The following is a 22,209-nucleotide window of genomic DNA, read 5'->3' on the forward strand; positions in this document are numbered from 1 at the left end:
CATCACACCGGGGACTCCTTCAAGTGTTCCACTTCGGAGATCCCTGCCCTGCCTGAGGTGCAACTAATCCCCTGGAAATATCCGTTACAAAGCGAGGGGATTACTAGCATGAGATCTTACTCTCCTTTGCAGTTGCTCTGCTGATTTAAAGCCTTCGTCCAAAGTATTTCCCTTCGCTAATACCGAAGGCCTTCTCAAGAGCCTGACTCAGGGTAGATCTTCCTGTCCTGGAAGCAAATCCTTCTGACAGCATGGAAACCGGTCCACCTGATGCTATAAAAACATAGCAGGAAAAAAAACAAAACCGAGGGCAGCTATTTTGATAGGAGAAAACGGCACAGCAGCATTCATAAAAAACACTTTAAAGCCGGGTAATAAATTTATTAGGTGCAAAAGATAGACCTCGGTGTCAGCAAGTTAATTTATGAAGTGAAATACTAATGCAGTGGTGTTTTATGCTGTCTATCTTTGGATGCTTTTCTTTCATTTTGGACTTTGTATTTTCCCTGGCATGGAGCAGGGGCTGGAAGGTGGAAAGAGTGCGAGATGCCTCTGGAGCAAAATGGTGCAGCACCAAGGCAGAGCAACTGCCTGCTGCTAGAGCAAATCCAAGAAAATCATTTCTCCCCTGCAGTCCCAGTGGCGAGGAAAGTCCAGGTGCTCCAAAACGGCTCCGGGCATGGAGGCAGAGAGCCTGTGTTGGACGGTGCGGAGAGGCACTCTTGTAAAACACAGAGCTTGGTCTTTTTTATGGATGTGGCTATCTCGGAGAGACTGATGTGTCAGGGTTTGAATGTCGTGTGGGCTCATTGCTTACTTGTCTATCCAAGATCCTTTACGATGCTCTCCCCTCTTCCACCAGCCTTCCTCCACTCACCCCAATCCCTGGAGAACGCCACTTTCCCCTTCTCCCTTTAAACTTTGCTGCTAATTTTATGGGTTGCCCTGAGAGAGTCGAAGTGCCTTCTTGGAGAGGGTCCCGTGGAACAGTAGCAGCAGTGTCAGAGATGCTCAAATCAAGCAGAAAATGTTCGTGAGGGCTCCTTTAGCAGGCAGCGGAGCCTGAGCGCACAGTAACGCAGTGTATGGGCCCCGTGCGCTGTAGCCCCCCCGGCCGGCACGGGCCAGGCTGCAGAATTTTTCTGCTGTGCAGGCAAAAAAACGGTGTGGGATTATGCGCCGTGAATCAGTTCATTATAAGCCGCTTCTTTCTGGAGGATGATTGACTGATGTGGTTGCGCGTTCAGCAAACAGAATGGCCGGTTTTAGTAGCAAAGGCATGTTTTAAAGATCCAAAAATAATAATAAGCAAAAAATAGAGCTGCTGCACAATATCGCGGCATGAAGGGAGAAGGGGCAGGTTAAAATGCAGGGCTGCAAACAAAGTAATCCTTTGTGTAAGGCCAGGAGAAAGAGATCTCCAGTGCTAGATGAAATAAATCCTTCGTGGCTTAAAAATGGGGCGCACTCAGTATTTGGCCGATCTGCAGGGATGCTGAAATAAGATTTTACGGGCCTTAAGAAAAATTGGAGATACTTCCATGGTTGTCTGGGGGAGGAGAAGGATGGAAGGAAACAAACAAAAAAAAAAGAGAAAGAAGGGAAACTGAAGGTGATTCCCAGGGGAGAGGCTGCCGGGGCACTCTCCATCCCATCTCGTGGCGAGGCTGAGGGGTGGCTGGGTGCGGGTGGCTGCAGCACCCTGCCGAGGAGCACCCTCCCTGCACTCATCCTGCTCAGGGTGCTGTCCATGCAGGCTCCCCGCTCATGCACCAGGCCTTTTCAGAGCTCTGCTAATTATTTCAGAGTAGTTAATCCTCCCGTCAGCTCCTGAGGGCCATGGGTTTGTTTCCAGCCTCGTGGAGCAGGCAGGGAGGGGGATGCAGGGGGATGAATTCACGTGCTCAGCGGGGTTGGATTTGGGTTAGATTTGGGGTGTGTTTTGCTCCTTGCATCTGCCTCCTTGCTGACGGGTTCCTCCCTGCAGAACTTTGAGGTGAAAGCCGATGACCTGGAGCCCATCTCCGAGCTGGGACGAGGTGCGTACGGGGTGGTGGAGAAGATGCGGCACATGCCTAGCGGGCAGATCATGGCAGTGAAGGTAGAGTGAGCCTCCCGAGCTGCTTTCTGTGTGTTCGTTGTGTGTGGACGCCCTCTGCGCCCTCGTCCCTGCGCATCTCTAATCTTGCTTGTTCTGATGCATGCCTTTACTGAGATCCACTTCTTTCCAAGTGGAATCCTCTTTCTACACAGGGGCGAGGAATGCCGAGGTGGATTTGGGCCCTGCTGACCAAAGAAAAGGGATGTGTCCAAAAAGTGGGATGCTCAGTGTGTTTCCTGCATTGTGGTGTATACAAACATATTGTTCTTCTATGTCTGCATATACCTGATTTTGCCAGGATTTTAGAGGCTATATGCCATCATTTTTTAATCATGCATATTTTTTCTAGCATGGATATATCCTCAATTCAGGGCTCTGCACAGTAACTGTGATTGCAAAGAGGACTATACTGTAAATTCAATTGCATAAGATCATTTTCTTCAACTGGGACTTTTTTAATCTCCTTGGAACACAGAATTATTTTTTTTTTCACATTTTGTCTGCTGCAGTGGGGTCTTGATTCATGACAGGTTTGTAGATGCTATTGTGAAAAGTTTTCATAACAGCAGCTTTGACTCATAAGCTTGCAGCTTAAGGAAATAGTCATGGGAAAATTTCTACCTTGGGAAAGGCCAGTTTTTACAGGGCTGAATTTTAGCTCGAATTTCCTTTCAGAATAAGAAAAAGGCAAAAAAAAGATGCAGAGCTGGAAGCCAAGAGCAAACTGAAGGGAAATTCTTAGCTCCTCTGTTATGGCTGGACCTTGCTGTGGATGCTGGGATGTGTCTCAGGGCCTCCATGTTCCGCATTTTGTCTTCTTGTTCGCCAAACTGCAAAAAACCTCTCCGAGTATGATGTGAAGGGGGTGCGGCAGGCACATTCGGGCTTTTACTTGCATCTGCAATGCTGAACGGTGTAACTCCATCACTTACCGACCTCAAGTGTGTTTGGCCAAAGAGCCTGGATATGTGTGCGCCCCATATTGAGTTGTGCTGTGCCTGTTTGTTGTGCTTCCCAGCTGAGGGGCTGCAGGTTTGTCACATAAATGACATCTCTTCCCCAGGAGACTGGGAAACACCCACTTTCCAAAGCCATGAGGCACACATGGTGTTGGGCTGCAGGGATGGAGCCTTCTCTCCTGACCAAAGCTGCTGATGTACATAGATGGATGCTGCAGCTCCAGGAGCCGTGGGTTCCCACCAGCCTAGAATTTGATTCCCTACTCCTTTCTGCTCTCCCAAGCCCCAGCGACTTTTGGCTGTTGTAAAAAAAAGTGGCATTTGCCAAGCAAAATCCCCTGCAGTTTGGGCTGAGGTCAAAAGACCTCTTCATCCACCGTGGCCTTGTGTGGCACCGGGGTGCCTGTGCTTGGGATGCGCCCATGACAAATAGGGATGATAAAGGGTAACTCAGGAGGTGTGAAAAAAGACAAAGGCACGATGTCAGGACATGCTGGGCAGCACGGCACCACTGCAGTGGGTCCCTGCAGCAGCAGCGTGCTGACAGCCGTGCTGACAGCCAACGCTAAACTGCTTTGTGTTCCAGCGCATCCGAGCCACGGTGAACAGCCAGGAGCAGAAGAGGTTACTGATGGACCTGGATATCTCCATGAGGACGGTAGATTGCCCCTTCACTGTCACCTTTTACGGGGCACTTTTCCGAGAGGTACGGCATTCCGGAGACCGGCTGCGCTGCCCTGGGGGGCTGGATCCCCTCCCAGGCTCTGAATTCCCCTGCCTTCCTCTGAATCCAAGGGTTTGATCTAGATATGAGACACGGTAGAATTTGAATTTGCTCAATCCTGGCCTAAGGGCTGTCGTGTGCAGTTATTTCGTGGTGAGCGAGGAGTGGCACGCTGCCATGTGAGGAAGAGCTGAGAGCATCCGAGCCCCTGTGCTCGGTGAGCACAGGGTGGTGATGGGGGTGGCTGGGTGCCGAGGACACCAACTCACAGCCTGGTCTGCTTGTGTTAATATTGTCCTGACTTGCGATGAGAAAGCCACATGGAGGAAAAATGTGGAAAGCTCTGGAGAGCAAGATTTATTGAAGAGGTTTAAGCCCAGCCCTGCAGAGCTGAACTTTTCCTGGCTGAGCGTTTGCTGGGGGACCTGAGCACGTAGGAACCTCAGTCCTGATAACTTTCAGGACTCCTAAATCACCAGGACTCTGCTTTGGGATGAGACAGCAGAAAATGCACTCTAAGTGGTAGGGAAGGTGGACAGCACTTAATTCCAGCTGGGGAGGAGGGAAAGAGAAAGCCCAGTAGAGTTTTGCTGAATAACTTTTACAAGACAGGGAAGAAGCAAACAGGCCAGCAAAGGGCAAGTGCCAAAGCAGACGTTTGTACATGAAAGGCAAGGATGGTCCGTTCCAGTGGGCAGATGTTTGCTTTCTTTATCCTCCAGGGAGACGTGTGGATCTGCATGGAGCTGATGGATACCTCACTGGACAAGTTCTACAAACACGTCATTGACAAAGGCCTGACGATTCCTGAGGACATCTTAGGGAAAATAGCTGTCTCTGTGAGTATTAGCGGGGCGAGGGGGGAAGAAAAAGGGTGTTTCTTTTCTAAGCCAGGTCCTGCATGACCCAGCCTCCCAGCAGTATTTGTGCTAGGAGGAGCATGGTCCACAGGCCAGCCCATGTGGACATTCCTAGGTGGCTTCTAGTTTTTGGTTTAGGGTGATGCTATTTATAAGCCATAAATACCCCCAAATGTGCCTGTACGCCCTGTAATTGAGAGGCGGCACCGTGTGAGATGTGGGGAGGTCCCTGCAGCTCCTTTGCCTTCTCAGTCGGGTCCTGGTGCCCTTGGAGATCCCTGGGGACCCGCTGTCACCTCGGGGTGCAGGATGCACGTAGTTCCTTCCCTCCGAGCAGGTCCATGAGGATGGGGGGTGAAGCCAGAGAGCGTTCCCTCCCCGTTGTGGTGCTGCCAGCTGTGATTCACTCTAGGTTTGTTCTTTCAGATCGTAAAAGCACTAGAACATCTACACAGTAAGCTCTCCGTCATCCACAGAGGTAAGAGCCAGGCACGCAGCCGTGGCCGTGCCGGTGTCTGTCCGTCCCATGCTCCGTGGTGTCAGTCTCACAAGGGCTGACCTTGCAGCCAGGCACAGGGCTCCCATATAAAATCAGCCCATATAAAATCAGCCTTGGACAGCAAAAATATTCCCCAGTGTCTCACGACCAGCAGAAGGCTGCTGACTCCATGCTGGAGCTGGAGTGGAGGAGAAGTGGGCTCCAGCCTGATGGTGTTGGCAGAAAAGGGCAGTTTCCCTTGCATTACATTTCTCTAATCCATGGTCTAAATCCATGGTGTGCTTCAACACCTCTGCAAAATTAAAACAGACTTTTCCTTCTGACTTTGGTGCGCTCAGGCTTTGTGCAGGCTTCTCCTGGAGCTCAGCAGCTCCATGCTGGTGTGCAGTGGGAGGCATTTCCTTGCTGGCAGGGATCTAACCATCCCCAGCCCCTTCTGTGGGCTTCCCCAAACGCCGGCAGGGCAGAATGGTTCAATACCGAAAATAGCTTCAAATGTACTCTTGAATACCCTCCTTAAACTCTTCCGGCATTTTTCCCATTTTGGATCTCAAATACGCCATGAACACACTCAGAAAAACACATTGCAGTGTTGCTGCTTGGTACCTTTATTTCTAAAGGATCGTTTTCAATTTGTTACAAGGAGGAAAAAGCCCTCTCCAGAGTGTGGCTGTGGGGGGAAGGAGTGTCCGAAGTGAAGAGAGTTCAGCTCCAACAGGCTGTCATGTGCTGTAGGTCCTGCACGTGGCTGGGGACTGAGTTCCTGCCTTCTGTGTCATTTGCAGTGGGTGGAAAATGCTGCTCAGCTTCTGAATTTCTGTTTGCTTCTTTGACTTCCACTGAAAATTGTCTTATTTCAAGATAATAACAGATGGGTGAGGATCTCAGATACCTGAAGCACTTGATTGCAAAGCGCTGATTAAAGAGTAGATGTTAATGAACTGTAAACCACCCAGTGCTAAAGAGCAGGACTCAAAAACAGCTTCTGGTCTCCCTCAGATGGTGTTTCAGCGCTTACAATTAATCCTTTATCACATGTAGGTAGATGGCCTTCTTGCAGAAGTGACCTCTTATTTCTGGGTGTCAACAGGGGAAGGATTGCTCCCTTTTGAGGCTCATTCCTCAGATGAGAGAAGGGTAGCCTGTGTCGGGCATTTAAATAGCTCAGCAAATGGGCTTTGTGCTGACATTTCATCTGGGAGTAGCCTAGCCAGGAAGCCCCTGTATGCTCTGGCAGATATCACTTTTGACTTCTTTCTGTACCTTAATTTCCCTTGCTGATGGTGATTATAACCGCCTTCATGAGAATGATGCAAATGCGAATGCACCAGGGATTATAAGGCTGTGATGGGAAGCAGATAAATCTGGCAGTAATAAATAGATGAGACACTGGACTGATTTCCATAAGGTGTGGAGCACCCACACGCCTGCTGCTGTTCTCATTGCCTTCAAGCTTGGTATCCTTAAAATTAGAGGCCACTTCTGAAATCTTGATCCTTGTCTCAGTTTCCTGCTCCCTTCTTCCACTGCAATCCTCACGGCTCTTCACCCTTTCCTGCCCATCTTTTATCCTTTTCCCCATGTTTTTTTTTTTCCTTGTGCTGGCAAGAGAGCAGCTTCAGCTGGGGACTCAGCGGTGCTTCAGGCTTTCAGATGTCCCCTGGAGATGGCCCCAGCTCTGCCAAGCTGTTCCCTGTGAGCACTCTGATGGCCATGGCCATCCCCAGCTCGCTAGGACATGGTGGCTACCTGCAGGGTTACCTCCCACCCCCCAAATCAACGAGGGGAACCTGCAAGCGAAGGGACACTTGCAGGACATACGACAAGCCCACGAGGCAGTCACCTGACCTTGCAATAGCCACAACCAGCCGAGTTTCTGTCCTATGTGGAGCACTGGGGTTTACATGGGCACCTTTGGTGCCCTCTGCTGATAGGAAGCTCTTTGGCTTTTTTTGGCTTGGCGCAGCTGCCCATGCATGACAGTGACTGTGGTATGTGTTCCTTCTTGCAGATGTAAAGCCCTCTAACGTGTTGATCAATACACAGGGGCAGGTGAAAATGTGCGATTTTGGAATTAGCGGTTACCTCGTTGACTCGGTTGCTAAAACCATGGATGCGGGATGCAAACCCTACATGGCTGTAAGTTGAGCCGCGGAGAAGCTGCTTGTGGAAGCTGCTGCAGGGCAGCCAGAGGAACATGAGCCTGGGTGTCGGGTCATCCTAAAGGGGGAAGGATCAGCCACCAGCATGTCCCGGGGCCTCATTTTGTAAGACGTGTCCCTGAAGTTACTTGTAAAGGGGTAGAGGGAGGAGAAGAATCTCACGGGTCAAATCAGGTCTCCTGGGCGTGGCTTTCTGCTGCCTTATCTCCTCCCCGTGACCTTGGGAAAGGCTTTGTAATTACTCCGTGTTGAACTTTTGCTGTTTGCCCTGTGGGGACAACAAGGCTTTCTTTCTGGGAGAAAAACACTCCTTTAGACTTGCCCTCTGTGAAGTAGTCGCACGGGGTGAACATGGACCTGGAGAGTCAAGGCTTGTCACCTCCTTCGTGCCTGATGTGCTGGGTCAGCTGCACCACCACAAACCCGGTGTAGGTGCCATCTCCTTCTGGTGACCCATTTCACTGTCTGCCCTTACTGGCAAGGATGTAGGCTTGATCTGATGCCAAGATGGCCAAGGGAAGGAGCTGGCAGCATGGGCTAAGCGGCCCTGGCCTGACACCCATTAAAGACACCTCTGCGGTTGGTGAGCCCTGGGTGCAGGCATCACACTGGGTCCATCCCTGGTCCTTAACTGCCCTTGTGTCTCTTCACAGCCTGAAAGAATTAACCCGGAGCTGAACCAGAAGGGGTACAGCGTCAAATCTGATATCTGGAGCCTGGGGATCACAATGGTAGGGCAGTCTGGGGGCTGGCAGTGTTGTTGGGGTGTTGGGTGTGGTTTGTGGATTGGTTTTCCTCCCCGTAGCACCCTGGCACTGGTGGTGCTGGTTCCCTGGGAAGGTGTCAGGGTTGGAAGTGGCACACAGCTCTGCAGCTACCAGCGAGCTTATTGCGGGGTTGAGGGGAAGGCGGACGGAGCTGCCTTGCTGGCTTTGATGTGTCGGCATGGCAGGACTGGTCTCCAAGGATGTCCCACCCTTGGGACACCCCCGAGGCTCTGTCTGCGGCTGTCCCTGGGGCTGCCACCCTGCTGGCGACAGCCCTGCTGTGGTGGCCACAGGCTGCCGGGAGATGGCAGCATGGGCTAAGGCGAGGGCATCCGGCACTGCACGTCTGTCTGTGGAGCAGGTTGGATTTCAAACCTGAAACAACATCCCAACAAGTCGCACTTAGCACAGTCCCTGTCAGAGGAGGGGGCATCGGTGGCATCTCCTACACACCGGTAGAAGCAGTGTTTAGGGGGAATCCATCTGCTTGCCATTTTATAGCACAGTGACCCTTTGCAATATGTATTTTTTAAACTTTTAACCTCTCCCCAGTGATATCCAACAGGAGGGCAGCAGGGAGGATTGGACTTGGAGGCTGCTGGGCGTCCTCAGGCATGCCCTGTTTGCTGGGGGAGGTTAAACACAAGAGGTTTCTTGTAAGATACTATGGCCTAGCGGGGTGAGGAAACGCCACGTGTTTGTGCAGGGCCCAAAAAACCACACACGTGGGTGGGTAAACAGGCTGCCAAAATCCCGTGGAGTGGCAGGGCGAGCCCTGGGGTGTCTGTCCCCCGGGACTGAAGCATGGGTGCTGTCTCCCCAGATCGAGCTGGCCATCCTGCGCTTTCCCTACGACTCCTGGGGGACACCCTTCCAGCAGCTCAAGCAGGTGGTGGAGGAACCGTCGCCGCAGCTCCCAGCAGACAAGTTTTCGTCGGAGTTCGTCGATTTTACCTCGCAATGGTAAACCTCCCCCATCCCTGCTGCCCTGGCCCTGCTGGACCTGGCCCTTCTGGCCCTGGCCATCTGATGATGAGGAGGGCAGGTGCCGGTGGCCTCCCACAACAATGTCCCTATCCCCACAGTTGTCCCCCACAGTAGTTGGGACAGCCTGATATTTGTGAAGTAACCACCCCTCAGGGCAATGGCTGGGCCTTCGTGTGGTGGCCAGCGATGGCTGGCCTTCTCTGCTTGAGGCCCAGACTCGGTGATTTGGGAGACGTACAGGAAGAAGGGATTAAGAAGGATATCTCAGCCAGTCGCCCCCATATGAATATCACGGGCTGTTTGTGGCAGGGTGGGGAAGCTGAGCAAGGCTCAGGAATGGCCACATCCTCCAGCACCCGGGCCCTGAGCAGCCCCTTGTGCCACCCCGCTCCTGGGGGACGCAGCTCTGAGGGCAGGCCTGGTGCAGAGCTCACACCGCGATGGCCCCGACCGCGGCTGTCCCGCTGCCGGGCCCTCCGGCTGCTGCTCTGCTCTCTCTGGGACTCGGAGCTGGAAGCAGCGGGAGAATTTGGCCGCGTCGTAGGAAAAGGGTTGGAGCAGATGCGCGCTGTCTGGAGGCTGGGAGTGCTGCATGAAAGCGCAGGCTCTCCCAGCACCCGAGGAGACTCGCAGCTGCCCTCATCATATGGTTCAAAGAGAGCTGGCAGTGGCCCCACGGCTCCTGACTGCTTCTCCCTCCAGCTTCCCTGGAAACCGCCTGGGAGGCGTTTTTATTTTCCAGGCGCTGCAGTGCCATCTGCGGCTTGCCAAGTTGGCAGGTGGATGGTGGTTTGCAGGGTAGCCAAGAAAGGACGGCAGATCGACAAATACAGAAATGTGAGACTGTTCCCGAGCTGCCAGTGTCAGGGCCTGGAGTCCGGCCGGCTCTGCTGTGACCCAGGAAGGGGATTATCAGCCACTCCTGCCCAGGGACTTTAAGTACCGACGCTCAGATTCTTTGGAGTCTTGTCCAAACATGTTTTTGAGGTCCCTGGATTTAGCTGCACGCCTCTCTACCGCTTCGTGCAGGGGAATACCTGCACATGCCCACGCTGCTCTGTGTCTGTCAGAGGTGGGAGCTGGCTTGGAAAAAACATCTCACATAATGCCCACCATTTTTGCAAGGCCCACGCTGAGATTTTGGACCAGCTGCCTTTCTCCTGTGCTGCTGGCTCACTGCTTGTTATTGCAGACTTGCCTGTTTGTGCCAGGCACTCTGTTGTTCCCCACTGAACAGAGCCATAGTTTGCTTTTGCAGACACAGTGTCTTGCAGCTATTGCCTTGGGCTGATTTAGGATTAAGATAGCCACAGCTGTTCATGGTGGTTGCAGTGAGAAGCATGACCCTACTGAGCAGCACTTGTATCTTGAAAACTCATGCTTTGGAGGGTACATGGCAGATTCTCTCTGTGCAAACTCTGTCATCTAGGATTACTGAAGACCCCTAAATACCAATGGAGTTGCATGGAATCAGAGGAGCGAGCTTTGGCTGCATGTTGCACTAGTTTTGTGGTGTCAGAGTCTGAGAATTTCTTCTGACACCAAACCAGGTCACGTCAAGTCAGTGTATCAAGGCTAGCTGCAGTTCAAGAGGTCGCAGGGTGAACACACCATCTGCTGTCTGGGGCAGTGAAGCTGCAGTGACCTGTCTGAGCTAGCATCAGATCTAACATGGCGCTTTGTTCCGGAAAATTTACATGAATTTCAGTAATTTGTCACCAAATTTCCTGGTATTAATAACCTCGGAAAAAAGGTTTTGTTTGTAGAGGTTCTAAATTAAGAGGATTATATCCAAATCCTGCTTCTGGACATGCCCAATCTTGAAATTCACCTTAGCACCTCAGCTTGGGCTACTTTTGAGCTCAGAGGATGTGACACATCCCGTACCTCCAGTTCGGCAATATTGGCACGTATCGTTACTAGGTTCCTCTGTTCATTCACAACATGACACTAAACACGAGCCCGCTACACACAGCAAGCAGGAAATATCTATTCAGTGTGTGTCCTCCGCTTCCTCTGGGCTCCGGCAAATCCCAGCAGAGGAGCGACTTATCATCAGCAAGGTTCTCACTTTTGTTTTGCTCAGTGTGACACCTTTTCCCCGCCACCGACGTGTACGTGTGTGAAGATCTTTTCAAGTTGCTCCAAGTGTCTTTCCCCTAAATACACTGTCAGGAAGTGAGTAGAGATTACGTCCTGTCTTTTAAAAACTATTTTCTGCTGGAGGGAAACCAAAATAACTTCCAGCTACAACCCTCCAGAGCCATCTGTTGTAGGAGAGGAGAAAAAAAGGATGTCCCATGAAACCGTCCCCACTGATAACAGCATGGTGATAAACAAACCGTTGTACACATGCTTCGGAGCCGGTTGGTCAACTCTCCCAGTCAGAAACTGGAGTCTGTATCCATTCCTTTAGTCACTGACCTACCAGATAGTACCCAAAAGACCGATTGTGCCTGGTCCCCAGCAATAGGCAGTGGTATATAGGGTATATACACTGGTATATAGGGTGTCCCTGGATCTGTGGCCTTGTGCTCACTGCACTGGTGTACCCAGCGCTGTGTGCCAGCTGGGGCCTGTGTGCAGGCTGTGGTGGCTGGGGGTGTCCACAGGACCTAAGCTGTTTGCTTAACGTGGATGAGTAATTTAACTCACTCTACAAGGTCTTGAAACCTTGCTTTTGTCGGGGTATAACTTTATGGCCATGCTTAAATTTTATAAAGAATGTAATTTATTTTTTTTTTCATTAAAGCTTGAAGAAGAATTCCAAAGAACGGCCAACATACCCAGAGCTTATGGTGAGTGTGCCTGGATTAAACAATGTTTTAATGTATTGGTTCAGAACATGAGATGCTGAAGACAGGGTTTCCAATAGGGAGTGGTGATTTGGGATACTCAGCATCTGAATTCTCATAACAGATATGAGAATCCTGGCACTTCAGTGTCTTGGGAAGGTGCTGCAAAACAGAAATGCTCTTGGAGATCAAGTCAATCAAATGCTATTCCAGTCAGATCAAGGGAAAAGAAACTGTAAAAACAGTGAACATATTTGCTAAGGGATAAGAATGAGGCTGCAGAGAATCACTTAGCAAGGGTAAAATCCTCCTCTGGAGTTTGTGTGATGGCTTCAAACACTGAAGCCAAATGCTTGCAGCACGGATGCTCCACATGGGCTGCAGGAGCTGAGTGGTCTGCTAAGCTTCATTGCCATGGAGGAGACTTTTTGGACAGGGTGATTCCTGGATGTTAGGGACAGAGACAAGTCTGTGACTAATAATTCCGGTTATTGAATTTTGTCTGCTGCTTAGAGACTGTTTGCTGTGAGCACGCCTAGGACAGAGGAATAACTGAGGAAGAAAATGCTGATAAAGACTCATGACTGGGGAAATGCAAAGTACTGCAGGGGGTCGAGGTCAGATGCACTTAACTGCTGATGAACTTCCAGCAGTGCAGACACTGGCATAAACTCAGGCACAGCTCTAGGCTGGAGCTGGCACGAAGACGTCTAAGATGAGATTTTTCTGCCAGATATCCACAGCTTCGTAGCTAGTCTCTTGACTTTCTGGTGTTGATCCTGATGCTCCTAACAGCTGGTGCTCCTAACAATCTGGTCCCTTTTTTACTGTCATCTGGTTGACAGCTTGCTAAAGGGAGTCTTCTGGTTAAGGGGTGGAAGCTGCTCCAGAATATCCTCAGACATCAGTGTCTTCTGCCCCATAATTGTAGGATGTGTGTGATGCCATCCATGGGGTCAGCTTCATCATTGCCTCAGTCTGTGTGCTTGGAGGTGTTGGGATCTCTGTGGTGTGAAAGCACCAGGGTTTAAGGTGTTCTCTGGCTGGAAGACATGCTAGAAATCCACACACTTTTCAAAAGTGAGTTGTAAGCAATAAATGTTCCTGTGGCATTTCTTGCTGGGCCCTGTAATACAATTAGTCTATATATAGATCTGATTTACACACAGTTTGCCCAAATACTGGTTTCAGACAAAGGGAGGCCCGAGGTTTATGGCTTTTTTTTTCCTTTTTTTTTTCATTATTGAATAAATACGTATATATTTTAAGCATATTTCTGAAGTTTGCCAAATGGCCTTTTATCAAAAAGGTTCACCGGAGCAGCTCCGTCTGTTGCAGCATTAATACCCACTGGCAAGCGAGTGCATTTCTATTGAATTAGGTTCTTGGATCACCTCTCCAGAGTATCTCAATGCTGTGGTATTTTATGGCTGACATGAATGTTGTGAGGTCCTGTGGTTGAGGGTTGCTGTTTTGTTGTGTTTTTTTTTTTTTTTCTCCTCCTCTCTCTCTTATGGCATTAAGTTGCGGTACTGGATTGGACTTGTCATTTAGACCAAGGCTGCTCCCTTGCTTTCCTGTGGAATTGAGGTTTCTCATGGAAAATATGACGCTATGCTATCTTGAGCATCAGGAAAACTGATACCGGTGCTTAATTTCATTAAAAAACCCACTTCCCCAGGTGAAGTGGAGCATGAAACTACTGCAGGGCTTCTCTCCGGTGGTCTGCAAGTTGCAGGGGCAAGCAGTGCCCACCCAGCATGGGGCATTTTGTGCCATAACCAGCCTCAGCCATTGCGAAGGGGTTGGGTTCACTGAGAGGCAGGGCTGGAGGCCACCACTGCCACTCATGTCATGCTTGTGGGTGCATCCAGGCTGTGGTAGCTCTGCTTTGGGTGTGAATTCGCTGGGTGTGAAGGCGGTGGAATCTCGCTGGGGTAATGATACAGCAGGCCGCTTGGGCCGTTTCTCTGAGATTTATTCAGGACACTCCAATTCCCGTGACTGTTTGACCCAGGGAGACCTTAAATTATGTCTGGATCCTTGCCTCAACCCATTTCAACTCTATTTCCCACATAATTGTGCTTCCTTTTCCTTGCTGCTGTGTCTTTGGGTTGCTTCCCGGCTGCTCAGAGCTGCCTCTCTCTTCACCGGATAACTTTCCGCTCAAACCCACCTTGGAAAGTCTCTTTTCTTTGCCCCTCTCCTCCCTCCATGTGGCCACTGCTATAAATGACCTTTGAGATAGCCAACCCTCAGCGACGGGGGGTGGCAGCTGTGAAAAACCCTGTAAACTACAACATATCTTTAAAAATCTGGCTTGAATTGAGAGGGTCAGGAACCAAACTGAGCTCCCCCGACCCGCATACGGGAAGTACAACAGCATTTTACACACAGCAGAGCTTTGCCTGTGAGCCCCACAGAGCCCCAGCTGCCATTTGGCCCTTTCTGACACCCTCAATACAAATAAATGTAATTAACTTCCAAAACAGTGTGTGGGAAAGTGTGTTTTGGTGATTTCAGGTGGAAGCTGGCTGATCTCAGCTGATATGTTGCAGCCCCCGGGAGCAAATGGAGCCACCGGTGCCGGCAGAGAGGAGTTTTTTGGGGGGGGCATTCGGCTGTGGGCTTTTTTCTCCTTCCACATATTTTTCCATTTGCGCTGAAATGTAGGCAAGATTTTCTGGCAGGATGTCTTCCCATGTTGGTCACGATTAAGTAGTTAAACATACAGCTGCGGATGGCTTTCCAGCCGGGATGGCTTTCCTCTCTGCGGCGGTTAGGGGTAAAGTAGCCATCTCCTGCTGCGAGCATGAGCAATTGCAGGGAAGAAATGAGACTCAGAAGTCACCAGAGGGTAAATACACAGATAAAGCAGGAAGCTGAGGGAAAACCCACTGCAGTCAGCCTTCCTGCAAGGTTTTTTCCCTTGCTCCTGATGGAGCTGGTGTGTGGTGGGGTGGGTAACCGCCATCTCAGGAGTCACGCTTCTCGTCCCAGGGTACCGCAATGCTGCGAGCCAGCTTGGGCTGAAGGGCATGACATAGCAGAGAAAGATGTAGTGTTTTTAATACCTTCTGTTGCTTCAAGAGCAGCCCAGGTCAGCCCTCACAGCCAGGGCAGGGTTTAGAGGGAATCCACAGCCTCCATGAAGTGGCCCCTTGGGCTTCCTAGACTCCCTGCAGCTGCAAAACATGGAAAGCCCAATATTATGATGCTAGCGACAAAGTGTTTTACACTGTCAGGAAGACTGGCTGAAAAGGGGTTAGGTTTGGTCCTCAGTGTTGTGAATAATAAACTTTTTTTTTTCTTTCTCTCTTCTTTCCTAGCAACATCCTTTCTTCACCCTGCACGAATCCAAAGAGACAGACGTCGCCTCTTTTGTCAAACTCATCCTGGGAGACTGAGAACTGGACTTGTATATGAATTGCCCTTCTGTGGACTGGTGGGTGCAGGGGAGGGGCGCGTGGCAGGACTTGTCATGAAAGCACCAACAGAAAGTCGCCGTGTTTTGTTTTGTTTTGTTTTTATTCTGAGAAACCCCCGCCTCGCCGAAGTTTTTAAAAGGGTTCTTTGGTATCCATAGTGACATAGAACGAGCTGGTTAGTGAAATGAATTTTAATAAGGTTGGTAACCTTAAAACAAAAACAAAACAACAAAAAAAATTTAAAGAGTGATTTACATATTTAATGACAGTCAAAATCCCTCTTCCTAACTTTCTCCTTATTCCCCTTCCCTTCCTCCCGAACCAGAATTTGCTTTGTCATGGTAATAGGTGCTATGGTAGTCATGAAGTTGTATGTAGATTTATATTTTGTCCCTTCCATTATTTTAATATTTATGTTAAGTGCTTGATGGAATAGATTTCTGTTTTATATGAGGATGAATGTGTGGTGACGATGATGATGCTAAATGAGGCCACAGCAAGCGATAGTTCTAGGGCTTTGCTGGGGTAAAGGTGTCAAAGGAGAAGAGAAAGACGAGAAGTGTCTGTGTCGTGGAAAATATTTAACATGCATCTTAAAAAGAATTTATAAACAAGGATCTCAGCTCAGCTACTCGAGCTGCCTTCACGGGGTGCGAGGCAGCGTCACTGTAAGGCAGGGAGGCCCCGGCGTCCCGCGAGGTCTCCTCTCCTCCGGAGACCATGCTCCGAGCCCGGGCAGCACGGCCTGGCCAGCCTGGTGCCTGCGGTGTTCTGCCAGCCTCCTGCCCGGGGAAAGCCCCTGCCCTGTGTCCCAGCCACTTATTCTGCTATAGCAGGCAGGTGATGAGGTCCGGGGTGGGAAGATACTGTGGGAGACTGGCTGGGATCGAAGCCCCAGGGGGAAAAGGCTTGTCCAGTAAGTTGCACAGAGATCAGGAGGAGGCTGCGGCGGCTGGTCCCCACCTGCCCTTGTGCCCAGCAGCGTTGCAGTGTCTGGGGTCACCTGGGCTGGGGATGTGCTGCTTTGGGTCTAAAAGGGTGTTCCTCTCTCCTTCTCCAGATGGCAAAGGCCAACAGTCTGCATAGCAGGGATATCTCGGCGCGAGTTTCCAGGGCTCTCAGCGCTGCCTCGGCAGCAATCCCTCTGTGCTTGCCCGTAGACTTTGGGAGTGCTAGCGAGCTCCCCTGGAGCCTGTGCCGGTGTGCGGTTTGGGCCGTGTCCAGCGCTGGTCGGGATGCTGAAGGCAGCCGGGAGTGCTGGGCTCCGGCACAGGCTGCAGGTGTCCCCCGTGAGAGCGGCAGCCGGGAAAACCACGCAGGGAAACCACAGCCCACCCGTACCAGGAGCTTGTTGCTGTTGGCCAGGTCCTCAGAGAAAAGCTGCGAGCCAAGGGCAGGAGCACGGGGGCTGTCTGGGTGGTTGGGGAAGACAGTGTATCACGCTGCTTTTAGGTAAGGCGGTTACTTTCTAGAAGAGGGGGGAACTGTGCGCTGCAAGACATTGCCGTGAGTCTGGAGCAAGGCCACTTGCTCCAGATTGATGCTGGTTTGACTGAGCCAAACCTGCACAGCTGCCTTGCTCGGCTCTGAGGCCTTTGCCTTTGCCTGTGGCTCCTTCCCACAGCCCTGCAAAGGAGAGTGCCTGTATGTGGCTGAGCTGCAGCGTGCGTGCGTGCCTTGTGCCCCTCTGCGTGCTTCCCTTCCCCACCCATCACTTCTGCACAGGCTCTTGGAGCCAAATCCCAACTGGAAGCATGCCTTGCCCTGCAACATTTCAGTTGCACGGGGTGTAATTCAGCCTGGGATCCTGCCCTTTCTCTCCCAGTTTAGTGGCTTTGGTCTCCGTTGGAGTAGGTTGGGCTTGTGGACTAGCCTGAACACCCACCTGGGAAGCGACCCCTTGGAAAGGCCAACGAGGAGGGCAGTGTTTGGAGCAGGGATCCCCGAGCGGCAGTACCACTAGCACCAGGGCCATGCCGACCACTTCAAAGAGGTGCAGACACCGCCAGTGCCTGGGCTGCCGCTGTCACCGCCACGGCTGTGGCTGGTGGTGCCCACAGAGGTGGCTGCGAACCCTAAACCCGTGCTGCTCTGCCCTGGGGCCAGCATCAAAGGGGACAGGGCTGCATCGCTCTCGAGGATTCATTGATCCTTGTGCCCCTCCGCTGCGGAGCGGGGTGGATTGAGGCGGGCTCGCAGGGGTCAAGGTGCAGGAGTTTCCTTGCTGCAAAGAGCTCACGGGTCGTGCAGGCTTTGGGGTGGAGGTTCCCCTTCCTCAGCCGGTGCTTCACGAGCCTGCCCGAGCCTCAGTAACGATGAGCTCCGTATTCCACTTCGTGTTGAGGAGAACCTTTCAGGTCACATTTCGTTGCGGGTGAAACACAAAAGATGTTTTACTTCACAGTGTAATTTTAAAAGGCCTCGCATGGCTCATAATCTGCCCTCTCATATTCCATGGTGTGTGTGTGTGTTTTCTCTCTCTCACTTTCTCAGAGTCACAGAGCTGTTTTGATTGATTGTCCTCAGCTGCAGCTGAAAGTCCGGCCAGCCAGTTTATAGAGTTGGTTCCAGCATCAATTCTCGCTTTGAAAAACATGACATTTAAAACCACCCTTTGGTTTTCCTACATATGGATCTGATGCTTTTGTTAAAGATTGTTTTTGCTGCTTTTCTCCTGGAATATAAGTCTCGTTTGGACACCGCATCTCCTTGACCTCACAGCACCTTTATTTCAGTGCCATTGTAATTGACAGGTTGAATTTATGAGATACTGTCAAAGTTCAGTATTAATAGCAGATATTAATGTCACCAGCGTTTTCCAATAGAAAATTAATGTCAGTGTTGTCTGCAGCTAGTAACCCTCTAAAACGATTCCTGCATGCCTCAACACTACATGCTGAGTGCTTTCTTTTATGCTTTTTGCTCTTGCAGTGCTTGGGCCGTCTAATCCCTTTGTTTTAATGACATTACAATAGAACATGCAACAAATCACTTCACTTCCCTCTTGATTCTCCATGACTTTGTTCCTTTAAAAGTCATTTACGTCAGCCCAGAGCAAGTGTGAATCCTTATGACCAGTGTGAGTAAAAGCAGCGATCCGCGTGATCACCGCTGCGGAAGGTACCCACGGCAGGAGAGCCACGCGGAGGCTCTGCCTCTGCATCTCTTGTAGCATGTGTGGACACAAAGCTTGGCCTGATCCAGGATTTTCTTAGAGAGAAGCCTGAGCTGGTGGCCTCAGTGCAGGGAGGAGAGCCAGGGACTCCTGCGTGCTTAAAAGCTGAAAACATGCTGGGTTGCAAGACAAAAATCAGGCTCTTTTCTCTTTCCTTTGATTGTGAGCTCTGTAAAGATGAAAAGGCTTTGGTCAATACTCAAAATCTTGTTAGACTTTAACATGAGCACAGGTTGGCCTGTGGCAGGCATGAATTGTGGGACATCAAGCCCTTCCTAACCACCATGCCCCCCGACCAGTCCTGGTGCTGAGCTGAAGCTGTTTTCCAAAAGGCTTTTTTGTTTCCGACAGCACTGCGGGCAGCACGCAGGGTGTTAGATTGTCCTGAGTCAGGATATTTAAAGTGTGAAAGAAGCAGGTCTTATGCCATGGACCTGAAACAAACCAAAACACACCAGGGAGCAAAGAGGAGAGGAAAGCTGCCCGGAGCTCAGCACCGAGCCGTGGCCTGGACCAGCAGTGGGAATTAATTCCAGCACAGCGAGGCGTTTGCAGAGCAGCGAGGGCCTCTCTGCTCCTCTCTGCTCCTCTCTGCTTCTCTCTGCTCTGCCACAGCAGCAGCTGAGGGGCTGCAGGAGACATGCACAGCCCATCCTCATGGCAGGAAGAGGGAGACCACAGGGGCATGATGTTCCGCTTTTTTCCTCTGACACGCAAATTCCTTACAGCTCCTGATGTGCCTGGAGCCTCCTGCATGTCTGAGGCCTTGCCTTGAACTGTGGCAAGCCTGAAAGCTACTTTTTTAGGGACCCTGCTGGTCCCTAAACTTGACGGAGGTATCGGAGGGCATTTGCTGGTTACTGTTTTTAAATGCCAGGTTCCTGCTGCTGCGGTGGGTAGAAGGCCCATCCTCTCTGGAGATTTTCCGGGTGTACAAAACTACACAGATATCCACGTACTGTATTTCTGCATTTTTCCTGCCGTTTGTTGGGCTTATTGGCAAGGAAGGAGGCATCTCTGACTTGTTGCGGAGGTGGGACCATCAGCTCTGGAGGCAGCTGGCCTCCCCTGTGCAGCGGGGAAGGCAGTTGATGGGTCAGAAGTGGATCTTAAAAAATAAAGTTGAGCTCCCACTTCTTTAGCAGCTGTGGAGGGAGGTGGTTGTGTGCCTGCTGGGTCAGCGTTAGGTGCACCTTGTGGCAGTGCCGTGCCCGGTTCCAAGGGCAGGAACACCAGCACTCCCAGCCTTAGCCAGGACTTCTCTGTGTTTGCAGGAAGCTAAGTATGTACCTGCACGTTTCCCTTCTTTCCTAGACATTTTGGAAGAGGAAATCCTGCTCGGCCAATGCAGCATTACTTTAGTGGCTGGTCTGATGTAGTTCAGACAAGGTTCCCACCAGCTCCCTTGTTTAATAGACCTCTTTTTTATTAAAAACAAAACCCAAACTCCTCTCTCAGAAAAGCCAGCCAAGATGCTCTTTTTTTTTCTCTCTTCCATCTTGTTCCTCTTAGAGGAACTCTGGGAGCCTGTCTTGGTGCTTTCACTCTTTCACATGCCAAAGATTGCTACATCCCTCTTAGTTATGCTCCTGCCAAACCAGATCTTATAGTCTTGCCTCAAAAATCATCCACTTCCCTGCTCCTTGGGGTTCCTTTTGTTGCTGTTGCTTTTTCATTGAATTTCCTCATGTTTATTGACATGTCTATTGTTGAGCTTCCTGGACTCATGCGGCTCTCTTTTTCAGATACAGAGAAAGACAAATAGTTGCCTTCACTGGTCTGCTCCCGCTGTTGGGGAAATACTGCTAGCGATATGATTCCTGCAGATGGGGATGGGTCTCATTTAGAGCTAGGGTCATGGAGGGTGTAAACTGGCATTGCTCCATTGGCTTTGCTGGAAAAAGGCCAGTTTTGTCCAGCTGAGAATCTGTCCTTACTGTCTAAACAGTTATTACACACTAATAAAGATTAATGATTGTAAATCCCCGCGGATTATACATAAAATGGCAAGTTTTACTCATTAATCTTTATTGCCATATTATAGCTGTTTATGTTAGAGGAGTCATCTCTCTCTGTTCTGAACATGCACTTAGGAGGAGGGGGCTGAGCTTGGGGCAGACGAAGGGTGGACATAACAGACCAGATGTCCATGTGTTTGACAGTCTGTGTCCTCTCCCCCAAGTTGGTTGTTTCCTTGAAAGCCTTTAACCAGCAGCAAAGGATGTATCACAGAGCTTTGTCTGTTTCTCTGGCCTCTGGCTGAGCTATAAAATCCAGATTGTTTCTGGTGAGAAGGGATCAGATCTCCTAATTAATATTTCAGCTCGGCCTTTACTGGAGCAGATGGATACTATGAAATTTGACGTGTGCTCTGGCAGGCCAGAGCTCTGCAGCAGACTGACATTGACTCTGGACCGTGGCTGGAGGAGATGCATTCTGTGCTGTATGCAGCTCTGTTGCAGGTTGAAAGAATGCAGCTCCTTCATGTAACCCCATGCCACAAAAGCAGTTGATTTTGTTGTTAAGGAGGGCAAGAAAAAAAGCTCATTTTAATCTCAGCCTTTATGTATTTGTAGGTGAGAATAGGCACAGCTAGGAGGTGGTGGCGCCAGTGGTCTGGACACAAAGGTTTGTGTGCTGTAGAAATGAAGAGGACTCTAAAGAGAGTGTAGTAAACTGCAAGGGTGGTTTTAATGGCATAGGGACAAAATAAGTCCTCTGCTAGGCAGCTGGTCTCAGTCCCCTCTGCCAAGGAAGGTCTGGAGGTGGTGGAGAAGAGTGAAGCAGACAGAGAGGAATGGATTTAGGGCATGCGTTTTGTCACCTGTCCCAGATTGCCACTGCGTCCCCACTTCTTGCAAGAGAAACGAAATTTAAAACTCAAAAGAAAATGGCTGGGAAAAACTGCAAGTGAACCAGTGCTTGTTGCCTGCTGCACGGCCTCGTGCACCGCTGCTTCCCCTGCCAAGCTCGTCAGTGAGGTTCCTTGGACATAGGTGATGGGAAAAGCTTGGGAAATGCCTCTGTAGCTGAGAAAGAAGAGGGTAAACATCTTAAGGTGGCTTATAACTAACTGAAAAATGGGAATATCTAATTTATTGACCACAGGGGCAAGTGAATTCTGCAGCGAGCTATGCTGCGGGCAGCGCTGTTCCCAGGAACGACTGGCTCGTGACATGTATTACACGGCCTCCTTTAGTGCACTCCTGGGTTGCTAGAAAGCTCTTAGCCTCCGTCGACCCCTTACATCTCGGTCACCGTTACATTTTGCATTTTAGTGTCTGGGATTTTACTAGCAGCCTTTTTTCTAGGCGGTTGGGCAGAATGAAGGCAAGGGAAAGGGGCCTCCGGCCAGCTCTCGGCGGAGCGCTTTGGGAGAGGACGGCGCTGCCTGCATCTTATCCAGTGCCTGCCTGTGGGAAGCCGCAGCCAGGGCCTCGCTACCCTGCAGGTATCCAGCCCAAGCGAGAGCTTCCCCGGGCTGTCGGATTGCTCTCTGACACGCTCTCATGCTTCGCTGCCATCCCATTAAAAATCCGTTCCTGGAAGCAGAGCAGCTCCAGGGTTGCAGCAGCCTCGCGGCATGGCGGCTCACCCTTGCCGGCAGCCAGGCTGCGGGCCGGGCAGTGTTTTCTTCCTCGAAAGGCTCTTGGGTTTCTCTAAACGATGGGGCACGACTCCAGTGGCTGCAAAGTGCCGCGAGGATAAGCTGGGAAATGCTTGGAAGCGTCTTAAGTGCGCTGGAAATAGAG

At 50.7% G+C, this 22,209-nt stretch overlaps 1 protein-coding gene across 2 annotated transcripts in view; it reads left to right on the forward strand.

The window, feature by feature from the left end:
- MAP2K6 (mitogen-activated protein kinase kinase 6) overlaps positions 1 to 22,209 on the forward strand; it is a 49,974-nt gene that overhangs the window by 23,486 nt on the left and 4,279 nt on the right. The window contains exons 4-12 of one of the 2 annotated variants that reach the window (XM_035558899.2): positions 1,988 to 2,101; positions 3,647 to 3,766; positions 4,507 to 4,623; positions 5,071 to 5,122; positions 7,155 to 7,282; positions 7,959 to 8,036; positions 8,896 to 9,035; positions 11,812 to 11,857; positions 15,184 to 15,299. In XM_035558899.2, the coding sequence (XP_035414792.1) occupies positions 1,988 to 2,101; positions 3,647 to 3,766; positions 4,507 to 4,623; positions 5,071 to 5,122; positions 7,155 to 7,282; positions 7,959 to 8,036; positions 8,896 to 9,035; positions 11,812 to 11,857; positions 15,184 to 15,261 (873 nt within the window). In that variant the 3' untranslated portion in view covers positions 15,262 to 15,299. The remainder of the gene's footprint in view (positions 1 to 1,987; positions 2,102 to 3,646; positions 3,767 to 4,506; positions 4,624 to 5,070; positions 5,123 to 7,154; positions 7,283 to 7,958; positions 8,037 to 8,895; positions 9,036 to 11,811; positions 11,858 to 15,183; positions 15,300 to 22,209) is intronic. The other variant, XM_035558900.2, reaches the window with a different exon arrangement.

This window comes from Cygnus atratus, chromosome 18, assembly GCF_013377495.2.
Source record: "Cygnus atratus isolate AKBS03 ecotype Queensland, Australia chromosome 18, CAtr_DNAZoo_HiC_assembly, whole genome shotgun sequence".
NCBI lineage: Eukaryota > Metazoa > Chordata > Aves > Anseriformes > Anatidae > Cygnus > Cygnus atratus.